Consider the following 24,284-nt stretch of genomic DNA (forward strand, 5'->3'; position numbering starts at 1 on the left):
TTCGGGAAATAGAGAGCAAGAGCAAGAGCAAGAGCAAGAGCAAGAGCAAGAGCAAGAGCAAGAGCAAGAGCAAGAATTTACCCCAAACCCCATGCATTTTAATTGCATTCTTTTTTTTTTGAATTATTTACCACATTTTAAAAAATCATTACTTTCCTCTAACACCTCAGGGTAAGCCTGAGTTTGATTTTGTCCAAAAAATGCAAATGGGAGAGAACAAAAAGGAGATATAAGAAGGCCGCAGGAGTGTTACCTATTAACAATTATACAGTCAAGCAGCAAAAAATGTCCTTGAAAGAAGTTCACGTTCTTCATTTGCTCCTTTGGTGATGATGCATGAAGTAATAAGCGCTGGAACAAAATGTGACCTGACCTCCAGCCTCCTTTTTTAAATGTTCCCATTTTTTTTTTCTTCTCTCTATGATCCATTCCATTTCAATCCATGAAAAGTAAAAACACAGAGCATAACAATTGTTGACGCGGTTAATCGGTGGTGACCCGGGTCCGAGATGTAGAACTGGTAACATTCAGTACTGTCATTGCAGCGATGCTATTCTGCCGCCAACGCGATAAGAGCGTGTTGGCTCACTGACCTTTCCCCGGTGGCTCCTCTGTAAACACTTCTAATGATCGTTGTCGGCGATAACACCTGACTGTCTGGCTCATCTGGGTTTTTTTTTTTTTTTCCTCCGGTACACTCTCCATTTAGTCTCATCTGCCGCTCCCTCGCTTGTGTTAAAACCTTGGGTAATATCCTTCCCTCCCACTGATATCCCTTTGTACTCAGAGGAGAAATCCTTGAAATCCCCTCTCCTGCTCACCATTTAATCTCCTTATCGGCGTGAAGATTACAGCACATGGTGAATAGAAGAATGTGCACCAAAGTGCTGAACACCTGGCGGAAAGCGTTGGATGTGATATAGCCAGACTCGGGATTACAAGCGCTCGCTCGCTCGCTCGCTCGCTCGGGTGAAAGATTGCTACACACGTCAACCTCGGCTCTTCAAAACAGCGTGGGATATGGAGACAAACAACCGGCAATTAGCCTCAATAGTATTTTCCAATGATCCATTATTTTTTTCCCTATAATGGACATTTCTCCAAATACTAATTGCCTCATTTAGAAACAAAAAAATATCTATTTTCCTCCAAAAGGCAACTGTAAAAATATATATATAACTCCAGCCTACTGGTTGTGGTTAATAAATGGGAGCATCATGCTCTGGGGGTTGAGATGTGAAAGCAGACTACCGACAGTCAGATGTGCAACTAAAAACACTTGCTCGGAATGCACAAAAGTTAGGTGGAAGCAGATTTATTGATTTGCTAACTTCCAGCCTGGGGAACCTTACTCTGTTCCCTTTCCGACAGTCAGTGTTATACTGTAGCTATGCTGTTGAAATATTTACCAACGGGCTTTGTTATAGTATTTCTGCTTTCCTCTCTACTATTGTCTTACTCTCTTCACGGTCATTCGACACTTGCTCATTTTGCCACTGACACCATCAGCGCTTCATCATGATCAAATCAGAAGAAATATTAAATATTTAGAGAAAATCTTTTGTCATATCCGTAAAAGCTTTTCATTTTCCACAAATCTATTCCCTGAAGAATGAAGTGGCAGGTCAAATCTAATCCCAGACAGAGTCTTCCGTAATCTAGAGGAAGAGCTCTCATTTGCTCCATAATTGACTTCAATTACCGTGTCCACACCTGACCAAACAAACTAACCCAAGGGGAAAGGAACAATCAAAATGGACTCGTGGCAAAGCACTTAGGTAGGTCCACTGAAAGCCAAAATGAGCTCCATTTCATTTCATCACTTGTGAATATCATCGGAGCCACTCAGCAACAAACTGGTGGACAAGTCAGCTTGATCAGATGCGCTCCATCCAATCATGAAAGATCCCAAATACGCGTCCGCTCGGATTCAATGTTCGTGTAATACGAGCTCGAGTCAAGCGCGCGTAATTGGGCTTCTTCCGAAAGACCCTGAGATCTGGAAAGCCCTGTCCTGAAGCACTGAAGAGGGTCAAGAAAGGTAGAAAGAAGGAGAAGAAGAGTAAAAAAGGAGGTAATCTCTATTCAAGAGCAGGCACTCATTTCACTGTCTAGGGCTCCAACAGGCCTCCTGCTCCCTCTGCTCCTCTAATCCATGCAGTCCCCTGCTCAGCACACTCAATTATTTATCAGCTCATAGGCACACCGAGGAGAGCGGAGCGGAGCGGAGGGGAGGGGAGGGGAGCGGAGGGGAGCGGAGGGGAGCGGAGGGGAGCAGAGGGGAGGGGGAAGAAGCATCTGCACTTTTCTTCTGTGCTCATCGTAGCTGCTCTTTTATTTTCCCTCCTCTTGAGCAGTGGCCATTCCTCCATGTCCAGCATGAATTATTTACGCTAATGACCCCACGGGTACAAACGAGGGGAAGGAAAACATCCCGGTCATCACCTTTTCCCTTTTTCCCTTTCTGTGTCCCCGGTAAGCACCTGGATCCTGACCTGCCCTCAAGATGCTTCCTTCCTCACACACAATCTTTTTTCTTTTTTTTTTTTTTCGGTTTCCTATCTCCGCCTCCTCTCTTGATGTACCTGTTCATTAGTTCCGGCCACTTGCTGTGTTTCTTTTCTTCCGGCCCCTATTATCGCCCTTACATCTTTCGGACTAGAGGTCTTTGCTCCTTTTGGGAGTCTCTGAAAGGAAGGATGGATGGATGGATGGATGGAGGGAGGGAGGGAGGGAAGTAGTTTGACTCTGTTAGTGTTGTCACAGATATACCAAAGGGATCAGCTGCAAACTCAGCAGTGCATTTAGAAGTGTGTTCACTGCAGTATGTTTTAAAAGGCGCCTATGTTTGGCTAAGCTTTGCACTTAATCCTTTGTGTGTATTTACACTAACCTGGCTCACTCACTTTTGTTCATTTGCATTCTTTGACTGTATACGTACTGTATATGTATTTATTTGTAGTTTGTGTCTGAGAGAGAAAGAGTGGAGAGCGGGAGAGAGTCAATAAGGAGTAGTGATGAAGAGGAATTGCTAATGTCAACTGCACTTGCTTGCTGCTTCAGTATCAAAGGGGCCCTGCATGCTTCATATCTGCAGACAGCCACCAGCGACAGACTCCCCATCATTAACTGCGCTACGTACGGCACACCGGGCCAAGGGAGACAGTGTGGAGGAAAAAAGGAGGACAGCAAGATGAAGTCACACTTTGTATTTAAGTGCACGTCAATGAATAAAAGAAAAAAAAAAAATCCAGCTTAATGCTCCGAATATCACGTCAACACTCCAATCGCACGACAGCGACCGCTCCATCCGTGTCCATCGTGCAATATTTATTAACCCTGCTAATAGAATAACGCTTAAACTCGCCTGGAGTCGAAATGAATGAAGAAGGTTTTTGTGCAACTTTTTGTGCAGAGCTGTTCAGGTTTGAGAAAAGGAGAGACGTCTGACAGTGTGCTGTCTTCATTAGAAACTTGCAGACTTGCAGACTGAGGTCATATGTGACTATCATTTTATATATGTATATAAATGTGATACATTTTTATACATCTATCATTTCAAAATTATTTATTATTGCTGTAATGTCTTGACAAGTGAGCTCAAGGCAATTAAGGTGTTCTGGGTGAATATGTCATATTATGCTTGCTGCACTGCAGGACATAAGTGGCCCTTACACTCACAGCAGTTGGTAATTACTTGGTAACCTGAATGTCAAAACCATTTAAAAAGCCCTCCGTGGTGCTCCTGTTTATTGCATAATAGCTAATAAAAGCTTCTCCTTACTATTCCATATAGTGGAGACGGAACGTGCTTTTACATGACTCCCCAATTATAGCAGCAAAGACTGTCCAGGTTGAAAAATAGTGTGGCATCAAAATATTTATTATGCAACTGGGAATAAATCATATCAAGCACGTGCATCGTCCCAATCCGAAAAAAGTCAGTAGAGCCCGCAACGCCTTTCGTTAAATACATTTGGGAAAGAAGCCACTTCTCTCCGATTTGCGAGACTTGAAGAAGATTAAAAGCTCTGGAAGATCATGCAACATAATCTGAATGTACCCATCCAAGCAAATAACAAGCAGCTGTGAGAGCCATTATTCACTCAGTCTGCAGTTACTTGCTTTGCAATGCTGAGTCAGCAGATACTATACTGTACAAGAGCATTGAAAAATCTGCCCTTAAACTTGTAGGAAAATGTCATGTTCCAAATGTGTGCCTGCGTGCGTGCGTGCTTCAATCGAGTCAAATGATTCTTGGTCTTCTTGACGAGAGAGCAGAACAGATCAATAAGCGCAAAGAATTTTTGATCAAGTAGTAACAAAGAGCCGTGATTAGGGACGAATCAAAGCGAGGCGAGCATTTCATGTGAGCCACAGTGAGAGGCCTCTCGGTACTCACCCAGAAATACATCATCATCTCAGCAGAGAGAGGGTGGTAGACTTGCAAAGAAAGTGGAGAGGCCAGGGCTCTTCTTTTTTTTTTTCTCTCTCCTGGTCAAACTTTATCTATCCTGTCTCACTTCCTCAGTCCTTTCACGTTTTTTCGCCTCTCTCTGGGATGTAATTTTTGGCAGCGCCGTCTGCTGACAACCACTTAATTGCCCCTGTGTTTGTGGATATGTAGCCAAGTTATAAAGTCCCTTTTATGTGTCCCGCTGCCCCTGAAGACAGTCGCTCTGCCGTTCCCGCTGACTGTGTTCGCGTCTCAGAGTTGCCGCAGAAAAAAAACCTCAAGCTGCTTCCTCTCCACTAAAAAACACAGGCTCTTCTTTGCCAAAGGGGAAAGGAAGGAGGAAAAAAAAAGAATATGGAGAGAGGCAAAAAGAGGGGAAAGTGCTCTAAGGCGTTGCTAATGTATCCCCGCTTTGCCTCTCTTCTATCTCCTCTTCACAACTTTCCAACCTCTTGTCCTATCTCTTTTTTTTTTTTGTTTTGTTCTTTCTCCCCTCTACTTTTTTACCTGCCTCCTCCCTCCCTCTGCTTCCTATTATCGTCCTGAGCAGCTTCGGTTCGGCAGCGGTGTTTTATGAGGGAGGCAGGTGTGAGACTTTCTTCTTTTAGTGTTCCCAGGTGAAGACGGCAGAAGATACAAGGGGGGAGGTTTGGAAAAGCCGGAGTTAACCACACTGAGCGATAGCACGGAATCTTGCAACAGGAAAGAACAAGTGCAGAGGGGATGAGATGGAGAGCGGAAAGATGCACAACGTGAGCGAGCGAGCGAGCGAGCGGGAGGAGAGGGGAGGGGAGGTGAGGGGAGGGGAGGGGACGGAATGGGAGGGCAGAGCCCCACATGGTTGCTTTACAGGCTGGACAGAACTTATTGGAAATTGATGAAAAATCCAAAAATGGTGAAAGACAGTAAGAAAAGCTTTCTTTTTTTTTTGTCTTTACTATCATTTGATATCATCTAAAATTCCCTCTCCACAAATCTGCTGATTTAGCAGTTGCACTTAATTTGGAATCAGATGTTGTTTTTAAGTGTACAACTACTTTCAAGTCAATAGTCGACTTCACCTAAAAAAATAGATCCAGAAGATTATATTTTGTGCAACCACTTGGCAAAATGAAATGGACTAAAAAACTTGGGTATTTTCGTCTTCCATTACATGTACAAATGCACTTTTACGTGATTTGCACTGAAGCTGGATGCAGGCAAGTGAGAGGGAGGGAGGGAGGGAGGGAGGGAGGGAGGGAGGGAGGGAGGGAGGCATGGCGAGTTGAGGATTGCATACTAGCCTGGCTCAGCAACTTTGGCCCTCAAACACCAACGGCCAACCCCCACATCACTGTTACGGTCAATACAAGCACTGAGATAAGCGCCTACGTTAACTACTTCACTGCCTCAAAATACTGCAAAGTGTAAAAACCGATTTAATGGGAATATGCCGAACGATAGTCAAACCTTGTTTAAGATAAATACGTCTTCTAGTTTTTAAGAGTCGGTCGGGGTCCGGGTTTCTGGGTGGCCTTTGCATTTTCTTATAATGCAAACGAATGGTCATCCAAGTCTATATTACACCGTTGCTAATGAGAAAAAAAGAAAAGACACTGACATCAGCATTAGCCATACAATGACTTGATCCAAAGGCTGATGCGGTGTGGCCCTGATGTGCTGCAGTAAGCGGATTGAGTCAGCCAGCCAGCCAGCCAGCCAGCCAGTCAGCTAGCCAGCCAGCCAGCCAGCCAGCCCTCTCTCTGCCTGCTCTCTTGATGGCTCATCTTAATTTTGCCGTTTTACAAATTACTGCAGGTTATTTTCAGTGCGTTTGACCTGCACCTTTGGTTGTTAGTAATTTGGAAATGTGAGACTGTGGCGCTTTCAATAAAATGGATTCCCAAGGCAGGACATGTATTTTTTTTCCTCTGAAAAATGATGGCACTTGACAAAAAGCTCCAGTTGTGCCTTAAGGACATGTGGGTCTTGCCAATCGGCATTTTGACAAATTTGAATTTTTTTTTATGCTACCATTGTGTTTATTCTTTGACAAAAGGTTACTGACAGTCCTGCCACAAAAAAAAATATAAAAAAATCACAGAACAATTACTTTCCTACGGTACTCAAGACCAAAACCTTCATCAATAATTTATTTAAAAACAGAGCAACTTTTAAATTCATTTGGAAGCCTGAATGAATTGATTCTTGCCAACTTCTACTCCAGCTCCTTTTAGCCATGTTTTTCTCATCCGTCAGATTGGATCGGTAAATCCTGATTGGATTTGTGTTACCACTTGGGAGTGTAGGTAATATATAAGCACTTAACACAAACGTCTCTTCAAAAGAACAACACTTAATCCAGGTTCTTTAGTATTCGACAGTAGTATTGTTTTACCTTTTTTTTTTTTTTTGATTGATTGGTTGGTGATCCGTAGCATCCTGCTAAATCAAAATAAAATTGGCGCATTCTCTAATTTTGAGGGTTTTTTTTTTATTTACATATAAGATTACTACATAACAGATCCATCAGTCTGCATTATGCCCCTAATTGTTTTTTTTTTTTTTAATGGTGTAAACAGCCAAGCAGCAAATAGCCAACTGCTCATAATGGTGATGGTGATTATCGTCATCAGCGATAACAACGGTCTTGAACCCAAATTACCATTAAAAGAGCTGATGCGAGCAGATTATGACCTTTGAGGCGATACACCCCAAATCTCAGCCGCCAAAATAAAATAAAATGAGAGGCTCAGAATGTCGGTGACACAAACAAGGCAGCATATACGATCGTACGAACCTCGCCTGTATCCCGGTATGGGGAGACAACATCAATATCAATCTACTATAACATTTATCAGCAGCTCAATAACACACAGCCTTGCAATCAGCAAGTGACATGGAAGAGATTACAGTCTAATTCAAATTTAATTGAAATACCACTAATATTGCATTAGTGTGTGCTGAAAGGACATCATTCATTATCCCAAGATAAAACAACAACAACAGCCTCCAAGGCTCAGTCACACTATTTAGCGCCCGGATAACTAAATGGGTGCATCACTGTTTGTGGAGAAGGCAATCGAGTGGAGCCAACAAAGGCAGCAGTTGACAGACAAAATGTTGACAAAGCTTGAGAAGGAGAAGAAAACAAGGTGGTAACTCACCAGTCTGGTGACGAGGGGAACGCCAAAATGCCAAAAGTGTTCGTTGAAGAGCCCACTGTATAGCACGTTCCCAAACAGAGCGATGGGTCCCGGTTTGAACACACCAGGCTTAGTTTCTGGAGAAAGAAGAGATCAAATGCATCAATATTTAGCAACAAAATGTATATGAAATATTGACAAAAACGTCCATCCATCCATCCATCCATTTTCTGAACCGCTTAGTCCCCACGGGGGTCGCGGGCGTGCTGGAGCCTATCCCAGCCGTCATCGGGCAGTAGGCGGGGGACACCCTGAACTGGTTGCCAGCCAATCGCAGGGCACACAGAGACAGACAACCAATCGCACTCACACTCACACCTAGGGACAATTTGGAGTCTTCAATCGGCCTACCAAGCATGTTTTTGGAATGTGGGAGGAAACCGGAGTGCCCGGAGAAAACCCACGCGGGCCCGGGGAGAACATGCAAACTCCACACAGGGAGGGCCGGAGGTGGAATCGAACCCGCACCCTCCTAACTGTGAGGCGGACGTGCTACCCAGTGCGCCACCGAGCCGCCTGACAAAAACGTGATTATTAAAAAAAGCTCTCAAATCCCTTTATTTATTTATCCATCTCGTGTGAGATTAGAGAAGCACACACATCTTTACCTGATTGTGTGGCTTGCTGATAAATTAGCCTTACAGTGGCTCCTATTTGTTCTTTTTTCCACAGTGTGGACTGGTGCTTTCGCAAGTGCTACAAAAGTTTCTTGCTTGTCTCATGAATCCCCTTGCTCTAGCCTCAGTCGGCACAGCTATGAAATCTTTACTCGCCGTTGGCTCAGCAACTCGGATAAAAGTCGCTTGTATCAGATGGAAAAAAAAATGCTTGTGAAACATTAAACCATGTCACAGGCATGCTTTTCAGACGCCCGAGAATTTTATGTAGAATATGTCTCATTTTAAAAAGGAGCGCTGCTTGAACCTGTATAATGCCTTATAATCCAAACTTTTCTATTTGATTCTACTTTACTAGTATATTCTGACTTTTCATTTCGATGCATCAAAGCTGTAACCTGCAGCTCCCTAATGCAAGTCCATCCAGACTGAAATAAGAAGACTGTCCCTACTGACTTATGTAACGCTATTTGTGTCACCGGGCTCCCGACAATTGGGCCCTACATCCTCTTACTTAAAATAGTGCAAGACAAGGAAAGTATCAAGGGATAGGTGAGAAAGACGGTAAGAATAGAAGAACATAAAACAGGAAGGGATTTTTGGATGAAAGGAGTGGCGCTTCAAACGGCTAGACCTCCCTCCCTCCTGTGTTGTCTAATAGCAATGACAAAACATACAGTAGTATACATCACGAGCGATACAAAGCAATCGTAAGGCATCAAAACGGCATCGGAAGCGTTCAAGTCCGACATCAGTCATTTGTCTCACTGACGCACGCACGCACGCACGCCCATGCTTTTGTGCTGATGTCAAAATCATTTGATGGATTAGAGACATTCATCAGTAATGTGACTGAAAGGTTGGAGTTAACAATAAAAATGATGAAAGACTTTGTCTCCTTCATAAACCACCAGGAGTCATCTTCATTGACATCCGTCACAAATCATATTCACCTGATGTCACGTTTAATATTCCTTTCCTACCATGGCAAATGAATGCTTTGTTTGCTCAAGAAATACATAGCAAACCTCTCCGTTTATTGATTACAGTAAATCACATTGCTACGAGGGTTGGGTGCACACTAATGCAAAGTATTAATCTGACAATTACAAGATATGCTGTGCTGAATACTTAAACACATGCAGATTGTAAATGTTTCACATTAGCAGTGGATGAAACAACATTTCTTGCTTTTGTTGGACCAAAACACATTTACAAGTAAATTCAAGTGGGTGTTTTTTTTTGTTTCTTCTTCTTGAAAGACTACACCAGATTGTTGCAATATGTACAAAGCAGCCAATACTTGTCAGAAATTCCAGACTGCCAGACTAAATAACCCTCTATCATCTCTATCGTTATTTTAGATTTTCCTCTCGACTCGCTGTTGCCGAGGGAATCGGATGTAGCTTCTTTTTTTTTTTCCCGCTGCAAAGAGCAAACCTGGGGCTGAGATGTGCATCTGAAGTGCTTATGATCAATATGTCCAACAATAATTCATTCTCATTATCTGGCCCACCTGTTCAGGATGGCCAGGTTTGCTATTGGTGTGGGTTTTTTTTTTTTTCTGATTTTGTTTGTGCACTAAAAGACAACGGATAAAATCTTGACCCAAGTAAACGGACCACCTCAGTGTCCACATCCACAGCATAGCATTGTTTACTTTGTGGTCGTATATATATATATATTTTTTTTTTTACAGTGTAAAGTGAGATAGTAAACAATAAAGCATCTTGTTGTACAATAATAAAAACAAAATCTCAACTATACATCCACTTCTGAGAACTGTACCATGTAACCATTCTCATAAATGGCAAACATGCATTAATGAAATGTGCACAACCCCAATCTAAGAACACTAATAAAACAGTAGGCACACTCTACTTAATGAATACAATAATATTACCCTTGCCTAGCATAATAAACTTATGAAAAGATTAATACACACAATTCCTGCAAAAAAACAACAAGTAGAATGAGACTGGGAAAAAGATCTTGGAAGATATTCAACCTCAGACTCAATAAAAGAAAAGCGTTAGTATTTGTTGTTCTTATTATTAAAAATCAAATGTTTTCATGAAACTACCATTAGAATGGCTTATGAGAACAAAAGCTGAATCCACAATACATTACAATGTCCATTATTGGCAGGATGGGGAATCAGCGCTCTCTTGTGGCGTCACCTTCTGAACTAGTCTTAGAAATTCTCTCATGCTCTCACGGACTGACGGATGGACGGACAGACGGATGGACGGACCAACTTCCATGCATCCATCCATCCATCCATCCATGCATCCATGCATCCATGCATCCATCCATCCACCAACCGACCCACCCATATGTTGAAAAGGTTAACAGGGTCATTTCTTATTTTAACATTGTCATTATAAAGGTGAAATGGTAATTTCAATGTTGAAGCAGGGATTGGAATTCAATAGAAAGGATGAAAAAAAATCACTCACTTGCCCCAGTCAACCAACCCTGTCGAAAAGCCATCCACTCCCCCCCCCCCAAAAAAAGAGCTTCATCAAACTTTCCGCCTTTACAAAAATACCCATTTAGCCTACTTTATCTTTGTGCTTGTCGTTGCAGAAAGAGAGTGGCAAAGCAAAGCCATCTCCTCATCAAAAAATCCAAAATCCCAATAAAGGCTCCACAGTCCATCAAGCCAAGCAGTGGATTTGTCAGCACTGTTACTAATAACTGCTGATGAAAATCGTAAAGGTCAATAAAAGCCTACGGATGAGCTGCTGTGGTTCCCCATTACCAGCCAGTCATCTAGAAACAAATATGACTAGGACAGCATCTTAGCTCAGTGCAGCAGAGATTTACAAAGCATGTCCAAAGAAGCCCCACGCTTGCACTCTGGACATTTTCACGAATTCCCCGTTCCTTCTCAATTAAAATGGACTCTCGGACAATTACACGTTCAAACGGAATACACAAACCAAATTTGGGAAGAGCAAAGATCTGTTGATTTCTATTTCCGAGGGGTATTTGCTTTCCGCCGTTAACGTAGCTTGTCAATACAGAAGTGAATCAATATTGAACACCCTGGTGGATTAGCTTCAAATCATAAAAGGGCCTTGACAAGCCATGTGGATGAAGTCATATCATTCAATTAGAGTCATGAAGCTTCCCTCCGGTATACGAGCATGCACACTTGCACACGGCAGCCTAATGAAAGACTTGCTAATTGGCATACGCACTAGTCAATGTTTATTTCGTTATTATTCAGCCCAAAAATGGAGGGCTCAAAGAGTACAATCAGCTGACCTTGATTGACTTTGCTCCAGTTTAGCTGCGGGCCTCCAACTCACCTGGCTCTTTGCGATTCAACTTTTGCTTCTTCCCTTGATACTAGCTCCCTTTTATTTTTCTTGGGACTTTTCTACCTCCTCCCTCTCTGCAGCCCAACATTTTAATTCTTCTGCCATCTCCTCCTTTCATGCGTTGTGCTTTTATGGTGTTTTCTCTTCAGTCCATGTGCTCGCTTGTCATTACTGTAGTTGTTCCTTATTTTCCATTTTTGATCCATATTTGATACGATTGCGCCCTTGATCCCCTCCCTTCCTTGACTTTTTTTTTTTTTTTCTTGCCATGCACCTTGTGTGTCCTTGTCTTTCATCTTGTGGAACCTCTACGTGCACTCTCTCTTTTTTCTTATCCATCAATCACTTTTTTATTTCAGTGTTCCTGTCGAAACGTCTTTCCTCCAGGAACTTTGCAATGGATTTGATTTTCATGACATCATCCAATGATGAAAGCATTTACGAAGCAGCATCCAATCAGATGGATCTTTTTCCTTGGCTCTCCGGCCGAGACAGCCGGTTAGGTGTGTCTGCCTGTTCCTGTCGGTTTAACCGACCGGCTTGGCTGCCGGGCCAAGGTGGCTTTGATCCACGACCGAGCGCCTTGGGCTCGGCGATGGCCCTTGAGCGCTCGCTCAACCTCCTTCTACCGTGGCTCCCTGCCGAGACGCCGTATAATACATTGGCCGCAGAGGCGAAAGGTACAGGAAAGAGGTTGCTTGTCTGATGCCTCTCTTTTGGACAAAGCTAAAGCTTAAGTTCCATTCCCATGAAAACCCAAATTGCATGTGAACATGCGAGAGGCTGAATTTAGTTTGAATCCTCTTCTTACATGGGATTGAAAATGTTCCCAGCCTGGAAAGCCTCGAATGACTCGGCCTCTGTCAACAGCTTCTTTGAGAAGCGGGTTGGGGAGGGGCTGTGAGTACTTCTTTCTCCTTGTGTCGCCTGTTTATTCCAACAACTAAGCCCTACAAAGCCCGCTAACTGTAAAACAATTAGATTTGCATAAATATGCTTAATTATACATGCAGATTTAAGGCCCTGTGCTTTGCAAGAGGGAAAAAAATCTGCTGAATTATTCACAATGTACAAATATTATCAAAATCAGATTGTAACAACTGAAAGCAAAAAGGAACGGATTCTAGTATGGTGGCCAGGGAATGCGCCATATGTTTCTGTCCACAGTGGTTACATTTTCATAAACTGCTTACAAAATGTTTGGGAAAAAATGCGTGAAAATTATACAGCATGAGAAAGGGGGAAATCAATCATTTATAGATTTAGTCTTCTTATTCGGTGTTCTTTCGCAACATGCGCTCAGACACAGTACACACATAGGGTCGGATGCAGAAAAAAACTCCGGTTGTAAAAAGGCATCCGTATTTCGAGTTCATCCTCTAAGAAATCCGCCGTAGTGAAATCGCTCTACTGTGTGTGCACAGGTAAAATGTGATTTTCATTCCCGCTTTTAAGTAGAATGAAAATCATTTATCCTTGGGCTACTTGTCTAGGACATAGGTGTCAAACCCGAGGCCCGGGTTACTACCCATAAAAAGAAACAAGTCACACATTAACTGGTAGTTTGGAATAAAGACACAAAGAAAAAGAGCTGCCTTACAGGCGAGAGGCCAATGCTCGCAGCAGTCCCGCACTTAAAACACACTTTACCCTGAGCCGTGTCCACAATTAACACCAATTATGATGCTAATCAACATGACTTTTACTAAATGAACATTTATATGAAGTGTTAAGTATTCATGAGGTACACACATTTCCGCTTATTTTTCCATTCAGTTCATTTGTGTGTGTGTGTGGGCGCAAATTCATTTTTTTAACGCTTTGTTTACTCATCTGTCCCCTGAGATCCAACAACGAAACCAATCAATACTGACGACATCCGCACAATTTAGAAGGTAAAATAACACAAACACAGACACGCATGCACAAGTTTATGCTGCCGATGAGAGCAATAATACACAAGGTCAAGGGAGCCGTAGCTGGAGTAGTTGGCGATACATACATGTAGTCTGTCTAATGCTTACTCCAGGGAAATCATTAAATCCAAAACACCGGGATGTATGTGCATGGCTGGATCCGCCGTGCGTGTGCGCCATGCGTGTATACGACCCTGTGCACGCGTGTGTGTGTGCGTCTGTGTGTGTGCGTACATGACTGTATTCAATGTGCAGCGCAGAGGGACCGAGGGGCCAAGACTAGTCATTTCATGCATGAAATGTTCATCCCATTGGTCTTAAAGAGAGAGAGAAAATCAACCTTGGAAGGATGCACCGACAGAGGAACGATGCGAGAGCAAGGAAGAGCGCAGAGAGCTGCAGCAGGAGGATCCACCAGAGCAGAGTCATGTATTACAAATGGGCTTCATTTCAGATTCCGGGGGTAAAGAAGAAGCAGGTTGCAAGTCTCACTTCGGCTTTAAAAGCACACTGCAGCAAATAAAAGCACGCTTCTTTTTTTTGCCTTTCTTTTTTTTTTCCCTAGCCACATTTCTGGACTCGCTCATTCATGTAAACACAGGGACTCTCTCTCTCGCTCTCTCTCTCTCTCTCTCTCTCTCTCTCTCTCTCTCTCTCTCCCTCTCTCTTTCTTTCTTTCTCCAGTACTGCTCCATTACCAGCCGCTTGCTTGCAGTGATTGAGGAATCCTATGGTAATGGTGATGCGGGGCTGCCCTGGGTGCCAGCTGGCTCGTGTCATGACTGATAGTCTGTGAATGCGCTCGTGTGAAAGGATGGCGAGCAGTGGCCGTTTGTTTTTCCCGTGGATTAGCAGATGAAAAGAGCTCATGTAATTAAGTTCAATGCTGTAAAGTGAACATGTGAATCTTAGCGTCACCCACGATGGACTCAAGAGGCATTTTATGTACGTCACTTGGTACTGTCTTTGTTGTCTTGTCTGTCACTCAACCCGCTTGTAAACGATAAAAGTGATCAAAATAAACAGTGATAGCTAATGATTATTATTTGGCTAACCCAAGAGTGGTAGAACTTTAAACAAACAGGGTAGGTCATTCCCATCTCTATTCACGAGTCTTTCGATAAATGTTCCCTACTTTGCATGGTTGAGCGCGCCTGGATGACTTTTCCGTTTTATAGTGTGAGCAAAGCATTCCAATCAACAGCCTGGCCTGGATTGTTGGGAGCTAGTCCGGTCTGGACCAAGACGATTGGCTCGCCGCACTCCACCAGGTGGACGTGCCCCATTCCTTCCCTCCGTCCAATGGAAAAAGAGCCACCAGGGTATCCTTTACGCAATAATGATTCACTGGATGACATGATATATGTGTAATTACTGGAAATGGCTCGCAGACAGAAGACATCATATCACACATGGCAGCAGCTGGTAATTAGCTCTAATTAGGTTGGGGCTGGCATTCAGAGAATACACCATTGATTATTGTTGTTATGCTGCTCCAAATGAAAAGAAAACAAATCTATACTTCATTAATGCTTCTGTATTGCTTGCTTGCTTGCTTACTGCGTTGGCCGCTGTCTGAAACATTACAACTCTCTGCTTCAGGACAATTTATTCGTTTACGCTGATCAAATCGATTCTTTAACTAGACAGAGTAATATTCAGAATGGTGTATTTTGGAGGGGTAGCCTTCCCGGAAACACCAACAACAACAACAAAAATCTGCTGAAAACAATCAAACGTCAATGATCTGTCTGGCACTTGAGGCATATCTCATGGGGTGCCAGTGACCCTGCAGCCCCCTCTCTAGTTCAGCCAGTGCTTGTGGACCAACAAACACTTAACACCACAATACAGAGAAGAGAGAGAGGAAAAACAAAGCTTCCAGGAAAGCTGGTTCACTATTTGATGCAAATGGAAGGTAAATAAAAGTAGCAGTTGGAACTTTAATCTTTTATTGTGTTGAAATTGTTTTTGTCTATGTTTGAAACCTTTGTTTGTATTGTGCTCTCCTCTTGTCTACTTTGTTTCACTTGGTCTCGTCAGACATAGCCCCCTGTGTCTAACCCTGCCAAGTCAGTTTAGCGGTGTTAAAATGTCTTGGCATTCCATACCTACGCCTTTCTTTTTTTTAACCTTGGCTTTGGATTGTACCCAGCAGTCCTATGTATACAACTGCCCCGAATCTCATTTTTATTTTATTATTGTTATTATTTTATTGTTAGTTTTTACAGGACAAAGGGTAATTGGCCACTATTTATTTATGGATATGTGTGCCATTAGGTATTCAAAACTATATTTGGTTGGCACATTGTTAAAAAATATATTCCGGTGTAAGAGCAGCGCCACCCCCCCAAAAAAATTCCTTCTTTATCGGAGAAAATACTTCTACTGCATTAGTGTGTCTTCATGTAACGACAGGAGGGAAAGGTGATGAAAGGTCAGAAGCATCTGAGCTCTCCACCGTTGTATACGTGCCGCTGTGTGCTCAGGATAACAAAGGAGTCCAAACAGCAATGTGGACAGCAAATCAATAGTAGACTTACTGCCTCATAACTGGTCTGGTTAGGAACTCAGTCTCCATCTCCGAGCAGATGCCATCACCACTCTCTCATCACAGAGAGAAATAGGAAAGGGAAAGCTAGGGGGAAGTGAGGAGAGCTCCACTTGTTTAGGAGGGAGGGAGGGGGAGAATGCACTACAGTAAACAAGAACTATTGGCAACACAAGTTGCCTGTATCATGACATCATACAGGAAAATATTTCCTCCAATATTTCCTCACCTTTTGCCACCCACAGGAAGCCTGCACCTGTGGATGGAACCAATAAACATTTGTCCCGTAAATTTGCCTCCTGTCTGCTCAAGGGCTCTCCTTCCAGCATCAAATCCTTCCTATACGGCTAGCCATAAAGAAGCTAATAATACCATGTTGGAAATGGTGTTGTCTGAACAAATCAAAGTCAGAGCTTGCTTATGGCAAAAGAAAGCTCAATGCGACTGCTGTGTCTTTAAATGGCTAAATGCAGCCAACTAATTAAACGACATGCTGGCAGAGGTTTTAAGTGTCTACTATAAAGCAAACCATTTTGGCCATGCCTCAAATAAAGCATCAGAACCTACACCGCCAATGATGTCATGAATGTAAAAATAAAGTGCAAAAAATACATATATTGTGACTGGAGCCCAAATTCTGTCAAGCCGTCCTCTTTTGACATAAATGTAAGGTTTCGAATTTATTTGGCATTAGAATAGTAACAAAGTGCGATTATTTTTGCCGCGGCTTTAATTTGATTTCATGTTAGAGCCGAATCCTCCGCTTCCTTCTTTTTGGACATTTGCTTTAGAAGAAGCCATTTATCTGTCTAGGCCCGAGCATACGAGGAAAAATTCCCCCATCAGACGACTGCTGTTTTCCCATTACGCCCACAGCTGGGAGCTTCCCATTTGCCCACTGGGCTCTTAGATCCATGTCCTGCCGAGCTCCTGTGCACCAATAAGGAAAGCTGTTAAAGGGTGTAATTGACTTCATCAATTAAGGGACGGACAGCATGCTGATTTGGACGCTGTGATGCCTTTGCATGTGTGTTTTGGTGCTTTCCAATCCATTTTTTCCATCCCTCTTGTTTAGTCAGATTTGGCTCACCGATATGAATATTCGGCAACAAATTATTACAAATGAACGCTCTTCTAAAAATGCCCGTGCGCGTGCGTGCGTGCGTGTGCGTAATGGACACTGTGGCAAACAATGTTTTCTATCTCCCTGGCTTGGGTGATAAAAGCACCCGACCAAACTTAAATTGCCCTCCTGATGAATTACTTCATAGTGGGAGAGTATTGTGCAGAAATCGTACAACATTCATCTCGAGCACAATATGTGGCACAAGGCAGTGCATTTGTCAGTGGTAAATGTCTGGCGGCACCAAAAAAGCCCCGTTATAAACTGTAACAGCTGTTCTTGCTTGTTGTACCATTGACATCCAAGATGGCTGCTGCAGGTGGGGGGGGGGGGGGGGGCGTACAGTCTAAAAGACAACAGCTGGCTGACAGTCACAAATGAGTAAACAAAGGCTGTGCGACTTAGTCATTTATTATGGCATAAGTAGGCATTGTAATTATTGTGGTCTGTAAAGAAACCAGTTATGTGTGTTGTGAGTGTACATGTACATTCCGCCAGTTAAAAAAGAGAAGGGCATAAAAGGGGGGGGAAAAAAAGGCAATCACCTGAGCTAGACATATTGAATACTTTGAAATCAATTATGTAGAATCCCCCTGCTGTGACAAGCGCCTCAAGCACTCAGTCTGCAGCACGGGCTGAAATCCACACGTGCTCGGATTTCACCGAAAAACAGATGCAGACTCGTGTAGGAGGAGAAGGATGAAAGAGGGGGGAGAGAGAAAGAAAGAAAGAAAGAAAGAAATCAAAACGCTCCAGCGTTCTGCTCTATGCCTCCCCCTTTGTCCTATTCAATGTGATGACTATAAAAGCATGTATTTTATTTACACCTTGACAAGCATCATGAGTTGAAAGCCCGGACAAGTCACTAAGTGCTTACAGCGCAAACATTACATTTGGCTTTGGGCGATTGCGGGGGGGAAAGGCACAGCCCCACTTGCCTGCCTGCCTGCCTGCCTGCCTGCCTCCCTCCCTGCCTGCCTGCCTGCCTGCCTGCCTGCAGACAAACTTTTTACTAATCCAAATGATTGGACTTGGAAATTGTTGAGCAACAACTAAGATTGACGTGTGGTACAAAATATTCTACCAGGAGCCTCAGAATGCAATATAGGCTCACGCTCTGTCATGACACACATCAATTTATACAGACTGCTTTTCTACGGAAACGTGGATTTGAAAAAAAAAATACTACATCAGCCCAAGTTTTCAGGGACACAGCTTTTCATCGTAAGTAATAACAGCGACGCCACAATAAGAGGGTGGCGTTTGGATTGGGAGGTGCAAAGTCTGAATTTGGACTGATTAGCTGTATTCGGGTAAATTTGTCATTGGTGACATCAAGACAATATCCTTTGCATGTCCCAACAGACAATAGATATAGAAAATATGTAGATGTGCTCCCAGGAGCCCATCGTTGATAAATAGTCCCATTTTGCATGAGTGCACAGAAGGCGGGCGAGATGGTGGGAAAGAGGACTTGTGGAGATCAGCATACTGTAACGTCAATGAAAAATTTCAATTGAGAACATGAGAGAATAAAAGTGAAAAATCACAATACGCAGACTTTTAAAAGTTTACGCCCGGAGACTCGTCATCCTCACAGTTTCCGAACAACGCACCAGCCGGTCTGCACTATTCATATAGCTAATTCGGGTTACAATTTACGAAGAGTAATCCGTATTCAGCGATTTTGCTCATTTTGGACTGGACGCGCTATTTGTTTCACATTGGACTGCGTTAGTATTCTCCACATTAACAGCCCCATCATAAATCATGTGAAATAACAAATGGACTTATCCTCTGCAGATATTGCCCCCCCCCACACCCCACCCGATGCCTAGAAGAAGAAAAGCAAAGGTCAAATGATTAGCCTTGCTATGCCTGTGCACGTTTAATGACTGTGCCAAACCTTTGTGTTGGGCGCGTGCCTCCTCAGCACATGTAGCGCTTGTTAAATACGGAACAGAGAGATAAATTAATGAAGGCTTTCCTCCTGCTGCTGCTGCTGCTGCTGCTTCTTTGGCCTCTGCATATCCAAGTAGTGATGACTGAGCACAAATGTGTCCAGACTAGCGATACTAGAACAATGAGTACTTACAGTTGTGCCAAAGTCACTTACCAAAACACAACATAATTAAAGCGCCGCCCGCCGCTGTCTGGTTTTACACCATTGCCATGATGAAATGAGTCGAGGTAGCCATAATAAATTGGTTGTTTACTCGGGTGGAAGATACTGACTAATGGTTCAAAAAGAGCTTCTGGCCCGATTGAAATGAAAAGGATCGCGGCTCGGAGCGTTGGGACCTCCGAGTCACTCCGTAGGCTAGCATTAATGACTAATTGATTTGTCCAGCCATGGGTAACCGGTGGTTGATCGAAAGCCAACACTGGACGTATTCTGGACCGCCGTTTGTCTCCCAGCGTGAGCAATAGCGCCTATCAAAGACTTTATTTTGAGGATGAGGCTTCTGACACTGTTGCATTAAAAACACTACAGCAATTTGTATACATTAATAAACAAGTGAGTAAGCCAGTTTGGGGTCCCAAAAAAATCTTTTGTGAATTATGAGAGTATTTAGAGAGTGGCAGAAAGCTATTAACACTGGCTAATCACCATGCGTGCCTGCGTGCATGTGTGTGTCTCTATGTGTGTGTGTGTGTGTGTGTGTGGATGCCTGTGGGGGAGGTTAATTGCAAGCCGGGAGGCCTTGAATTTCAGAGGTGATGTAGGGATAAGGGAGGGGAGGGGGTCCGCCCGCTCTTGAAGGCAATGGTGGCCAGCAGTTTTTTTTTACAATCGTGATCAGTTGGCAAAGCTCGCAAATGGCGAGTCGCCATTCTCCACAGGTGGTGAGGAAGAATCATGTGAATACCAGGTTGTTGTTTTTTTGCATCATGAGAAAGTGCTTATTGAATATTCTCATCTCTGAACTGGAGGGGGCGGGGGCAAGGGTTGGGTTTGACAGGAGACCCCAGAAATGCGATTAAGGGGAGTGAGAGAGAGCCACAAGAAGCACCTTCATCTGACTGCAATCTGCCTCCTGGGCATGGATGGAGGAGATCAATGAGGAGCACCAAGACTAACCACAAAGAGAGGAAAAACTCTTGTGATTCTGTTGAACGATAACAAATAAAATGTGCCCATTTATTTCTTTTTTTTTTGCTCTTATCTAAACCTCTTCAACTTTTTTTCTGGATTGACAACGATCTACCTTGACATTGATTTTATACAGTACGACAGACACATGAAGCAATTCGGTGCCGACTTCATGACACGCGCAACAATACTGATTTCTGCTCAAACACCATTTGGTGTTTGCTTCTCACTCTTCATCCATAGAAAGTGATAGATGAAGAAAAAGTAGAATCGAATGAGGGGAGATACGTATTTCCCCTCATGCTGAGATGGACAGTGTCCTTTCAAACAACAGCGTGACTCATAATAGCAGTTGCTTGCCACTAAAAGCATGAGTGTCATTAAATCAATAATTCATTTACTTTAATGAGATAAGTACTCGCAAAACTAATTGCACACCGCCCCATTTCGCTCAGCCAGTCACGCTCTTAATGCAAAATATCTCATTGTAGCTGCGGGACAAAGAGAGATGAAAAAGAGACGGAGGGATTTAAGGAGTAACATATAAAGTTTAGAGCAGAATCAAGGAGCAGGAAGAAAAAAAAATGAAGTCGAACTAGGAAAGAAAGAAAAAAAAGGGAAGGGGAATTTGCCAATGAAGCAATATTATGCAGTGGACTTCCAAAAACTTTTCTGCTTCTTTCCCATAAATTTTACAGAGAGGGTCTCATTTATTTTTTTGCTTGCAAGATTTACAAGTATCTCCACTATAAAATAATAAAATGACAAGTGATAAAAGTCCTTGTAGTGCTTGCAAATGAGATATCGCATCTCCCACATCACACATGAGATTGTACATGCCAACATTTGCTTACTGCCTGAGAGAGTGAGAATGAGAAGAATGAAAAAAAGAAATGATTTGAGTATTTCCCTCCTCGGATCTTTGTAATACATTTTATGTATATTGTAACTGCATTGAAACTTCAGGTGCTATAAAGTGTTTCTTTCACCTTTCCCAAGACACGTAACAGAATAGAGCCTTTAAAGCGTATAAAAGGAAAAGTGCTAAAGGCTACAAAAGAATACGGGCAAGAACCCATCTGACAAGGAACAACCACATTTTAGGGTGTATATAGTTTAGAGTTTTATAGATTGATTTTTTTTTTTATGATTGGAGTCACTGAGAAAGTGGACCTGAAAGTATTCCCGTTGATACATTGAGTCCATTTTTTCACGTCATTCCTCGAGTCACACTAGTTAGTCAATGTTGTTACAAATGCGAATGACAAATGAGAATTACAAATGCATTTTTTACAATAAGTTGCAAAAGATATAGGTCACATGAAGGATGTAAATAATTTAGATTTTTTTTATGATTTCATTTAAGTATTGTTTAATATATTTTTTTAATAATCTAATCATTTGGATTTATCTGAGTCCCAAATTTTAATGTAACAAATGTGGAATTTAAAGACGGGTGTGTACACTTTTTATATCCACTATATGCACACGAGTTAGCCTTAAATACTTTGCCTTCTCATCGGATTTTAATCATCTACAAAACATCTGTTCTCACACTGATATGAGCAAAGGATTAGATCTCGTCCAACTTTTCAAAACACAGTATTACAAGTTTTATCAGACCATTGTATCCTTTGATGGCAACGGCAAAGAACTCATTAGCAAAAATGAATAAAAAGTTCAGCTTTTGCCCTCAGCACACCCAACTCAATTTTTGATTGAAACGGAGTCAAATTAAATTTCCACAAATCAAATTTAGATCGAGATTAGGCGTATAATACAGCCCAAGACATTCCATACTAATTGAAATCAACATGCCTGTTTGAATCTGACTTTTTAAGAGAAACAAATACAAAAATAAATCTCATCATCATTTTACGGGAATGTTCAATGAAAATAAACAACCAGTGCGGTGTTTCTTATTAGAATCCAATGTCCGGCATGTTTATCAATAGAAAGTGCATTTCCTCTGGCGGTTTCAACTGCCAAACCACAACCTTGATGGATGAGACCACAAAAAGGACGTAGAGCTGAACATATTCCAACATTTCCAGCTGCAGTCTTGCATGCACATGGAGGCAGGCCCTTGTGGCTATGGGGATGTTTTGAGTGTTAACCTAAAATATTCAACAGGTTTCATCCTTGTGTCTCAAAAGAGACATTTTCCAAAAGTTTTCAAGGAAACACGCAAGCACACACACTTCTACTGAGTGAAGCAAGGCTCTGGTCTGACTGAATATATGTTGGGGTTTTTTTTTTTTTTTTTAATCCTCCATAATTTACTATTAAAGACGAACACCTGACTTTGTGCTCTGAGATCCATGTTTGGTCTTAGCAAAGCGTGCATTATTTATGTGCAGTATATGGTCAACAAAATATTGAATAGTCACTTCATGCCATTTCTTAAAACCCACCAAAATGATGATTATTATTTGAACTCATTCCATTTATTGTGACAATTGTCAGAAAGTGAGACCGCGCAAAGTATAAAGGTCTCGGGGTCCCTCGATAGAATTGATATATACTATATCCTATTTATTGCAATTGAAAACCCCCAAAATGATGCTTAATTTTATGATGCTGATGTATGACTCGATTGGATGGCTTCTCTGGCCTTGCTGCCCTCCCTCCCTCCCTCTCTCCCTCATCCTGTGTGCAGGCAGGGTAAGCACAAGAGAGAAAAATCAATGGTTGGTGTCTCAATGAATATGGCCGGCTCGGAATTGATCGGGACTCTAAATTAGGTCAACAGGATTGTCTATTTAAAGGGCAAGACCCTTTAATCATCGTTTTAGTCGAGATAAACTCTTCAGCATGTAATGTTGTTGTTGTTGTTTTTTTTTAGAAACGTTTTGATAGCAGCATCATGATTCGACATAAAAAAAAGGTAAACACAACTGAAAATTGTCTTAGTTGAGTTAGCATCACATCCATAAACACAATCAATCATTTTCACGTAACTTGCATGACTGTAATTTGCGGTTCGCTGAGAACAAAACCCAACGACCAAACGGAATAAAAATATGGTTTACAAGTGACGCGATCTATACCCATCTGCCCATTAAATGCATCACTAGATTCATCAGAAAAGCCCATTTTTATATTATCAAAATGGAGTTTACTTGTTTACAACTTTCCACCCCTATCTAATACATGTGGGGGGTTTTTCTATTCACTGAAAATCACATTGACCAGTTTGGAGGGTCAACCAAAGCAACGTATTGGAAATAGCAACAATGCTTTGGTGTACTTGAGGCTGCTCATGACCTTTCCCCTTCAATACATTCAAGGCCATTGACTACAGAAACATGGTAAGGCAATAGAGGCCATTAACAGGCTCCGTTTATTTAGCATCTAAAATGGCTTTTTCTCCTGGGAGCATAAAAGGGAAAAAAAAAAAAGCCAATTCAGCACCTTTCCTCTGGTGTCCCCTCGGGTCCCCATGTTTACAGGGTGAGTAAATATAGGGGGGTGTGTGCGTGTGCGTGTGCAGGGTTGTAGGTTAAGCAGTGCATGGTGAATGTTTGTTGCTGGTTACACACGCTTTGCAGACAATGTCTTTTCAAGTAACAAAAAGCAGCAGAAGCGAGAGATGTACTTATTTGCATTGCATAATAAAGCTTGAAGGGAAAACACATTGACTTTGAACTTTTGGCTGTGAAGACGTAAACTAATAAACGCCAAACTTTGCCTCATAAATCAAAACCGGGCTTGACGTGATTCTCGGTGATATCCCATAATTCAACCTAAAATGAGGGTGGATCTAGTGTAGGTTTGTTGTGTTATGATTTGATGTCTGCTGCACACACACACACACACACACACACATACGCACATGCATTGAAGTTGTGACCGTGACACTTTACACAAGCAAAAAAAATAAATAACAATGACACACCAGGGGAAGTTTCCGGTTATAAAGGTAGCGCAGCAGACATATTTTTAATTAGGAAGCTCAGTTAATTCTATTGGAGTGATGCCATCCTGCCAATGGCCTGGCAGTTATGTCGGCG

General features: G+C 42.4%; 1 protein-coding gene across 8 annotated transcripts in view; it reads right to left on the reverse strand.

Moving 5' to 3' along the window:
• LOC125991623 (RNA binding protein fox-1 homolog 3) overlaps positions 1–24,284 on the reverse strand; it is a 159,186-nt gene that overhangs the window by 70,672 nt on the left and 64,230 nt on the right. For 7 of the 8 annotated variants that reach the window (XM_068649423.1, XM_049759709.1, XM_049759707.1 and 4 more), the window contains one exon: positions 7,603–7,718. In XM_068649423.1, the coding sequence (XP_068505524.1) occupies positions 7,603–7,718 (116 nt within the window). Of the gene's footprint in view, positions 1–4,402; positions 5,668–7,602; positions 7,719–24,284 lie in introns of those variants that run through there. The other variant, XM_049759714.2, reaches the window with a different exon arrangement.

This window comes from Syngnathus scovelli, chromosome 21, assembly GCF_024217435.2.
Source record: "Syngnathus scovelli strain Florida chromosome 21, RoL_Ssco_1.2, whole genome shotgun sequence".
Taxonomy (NCBI): Eukaryota; Metazoa; Chordata; class Actinopteri; order Syngnathiformes; family Syngnathidae; genus Syngnathus; species Syngnathus scovelli.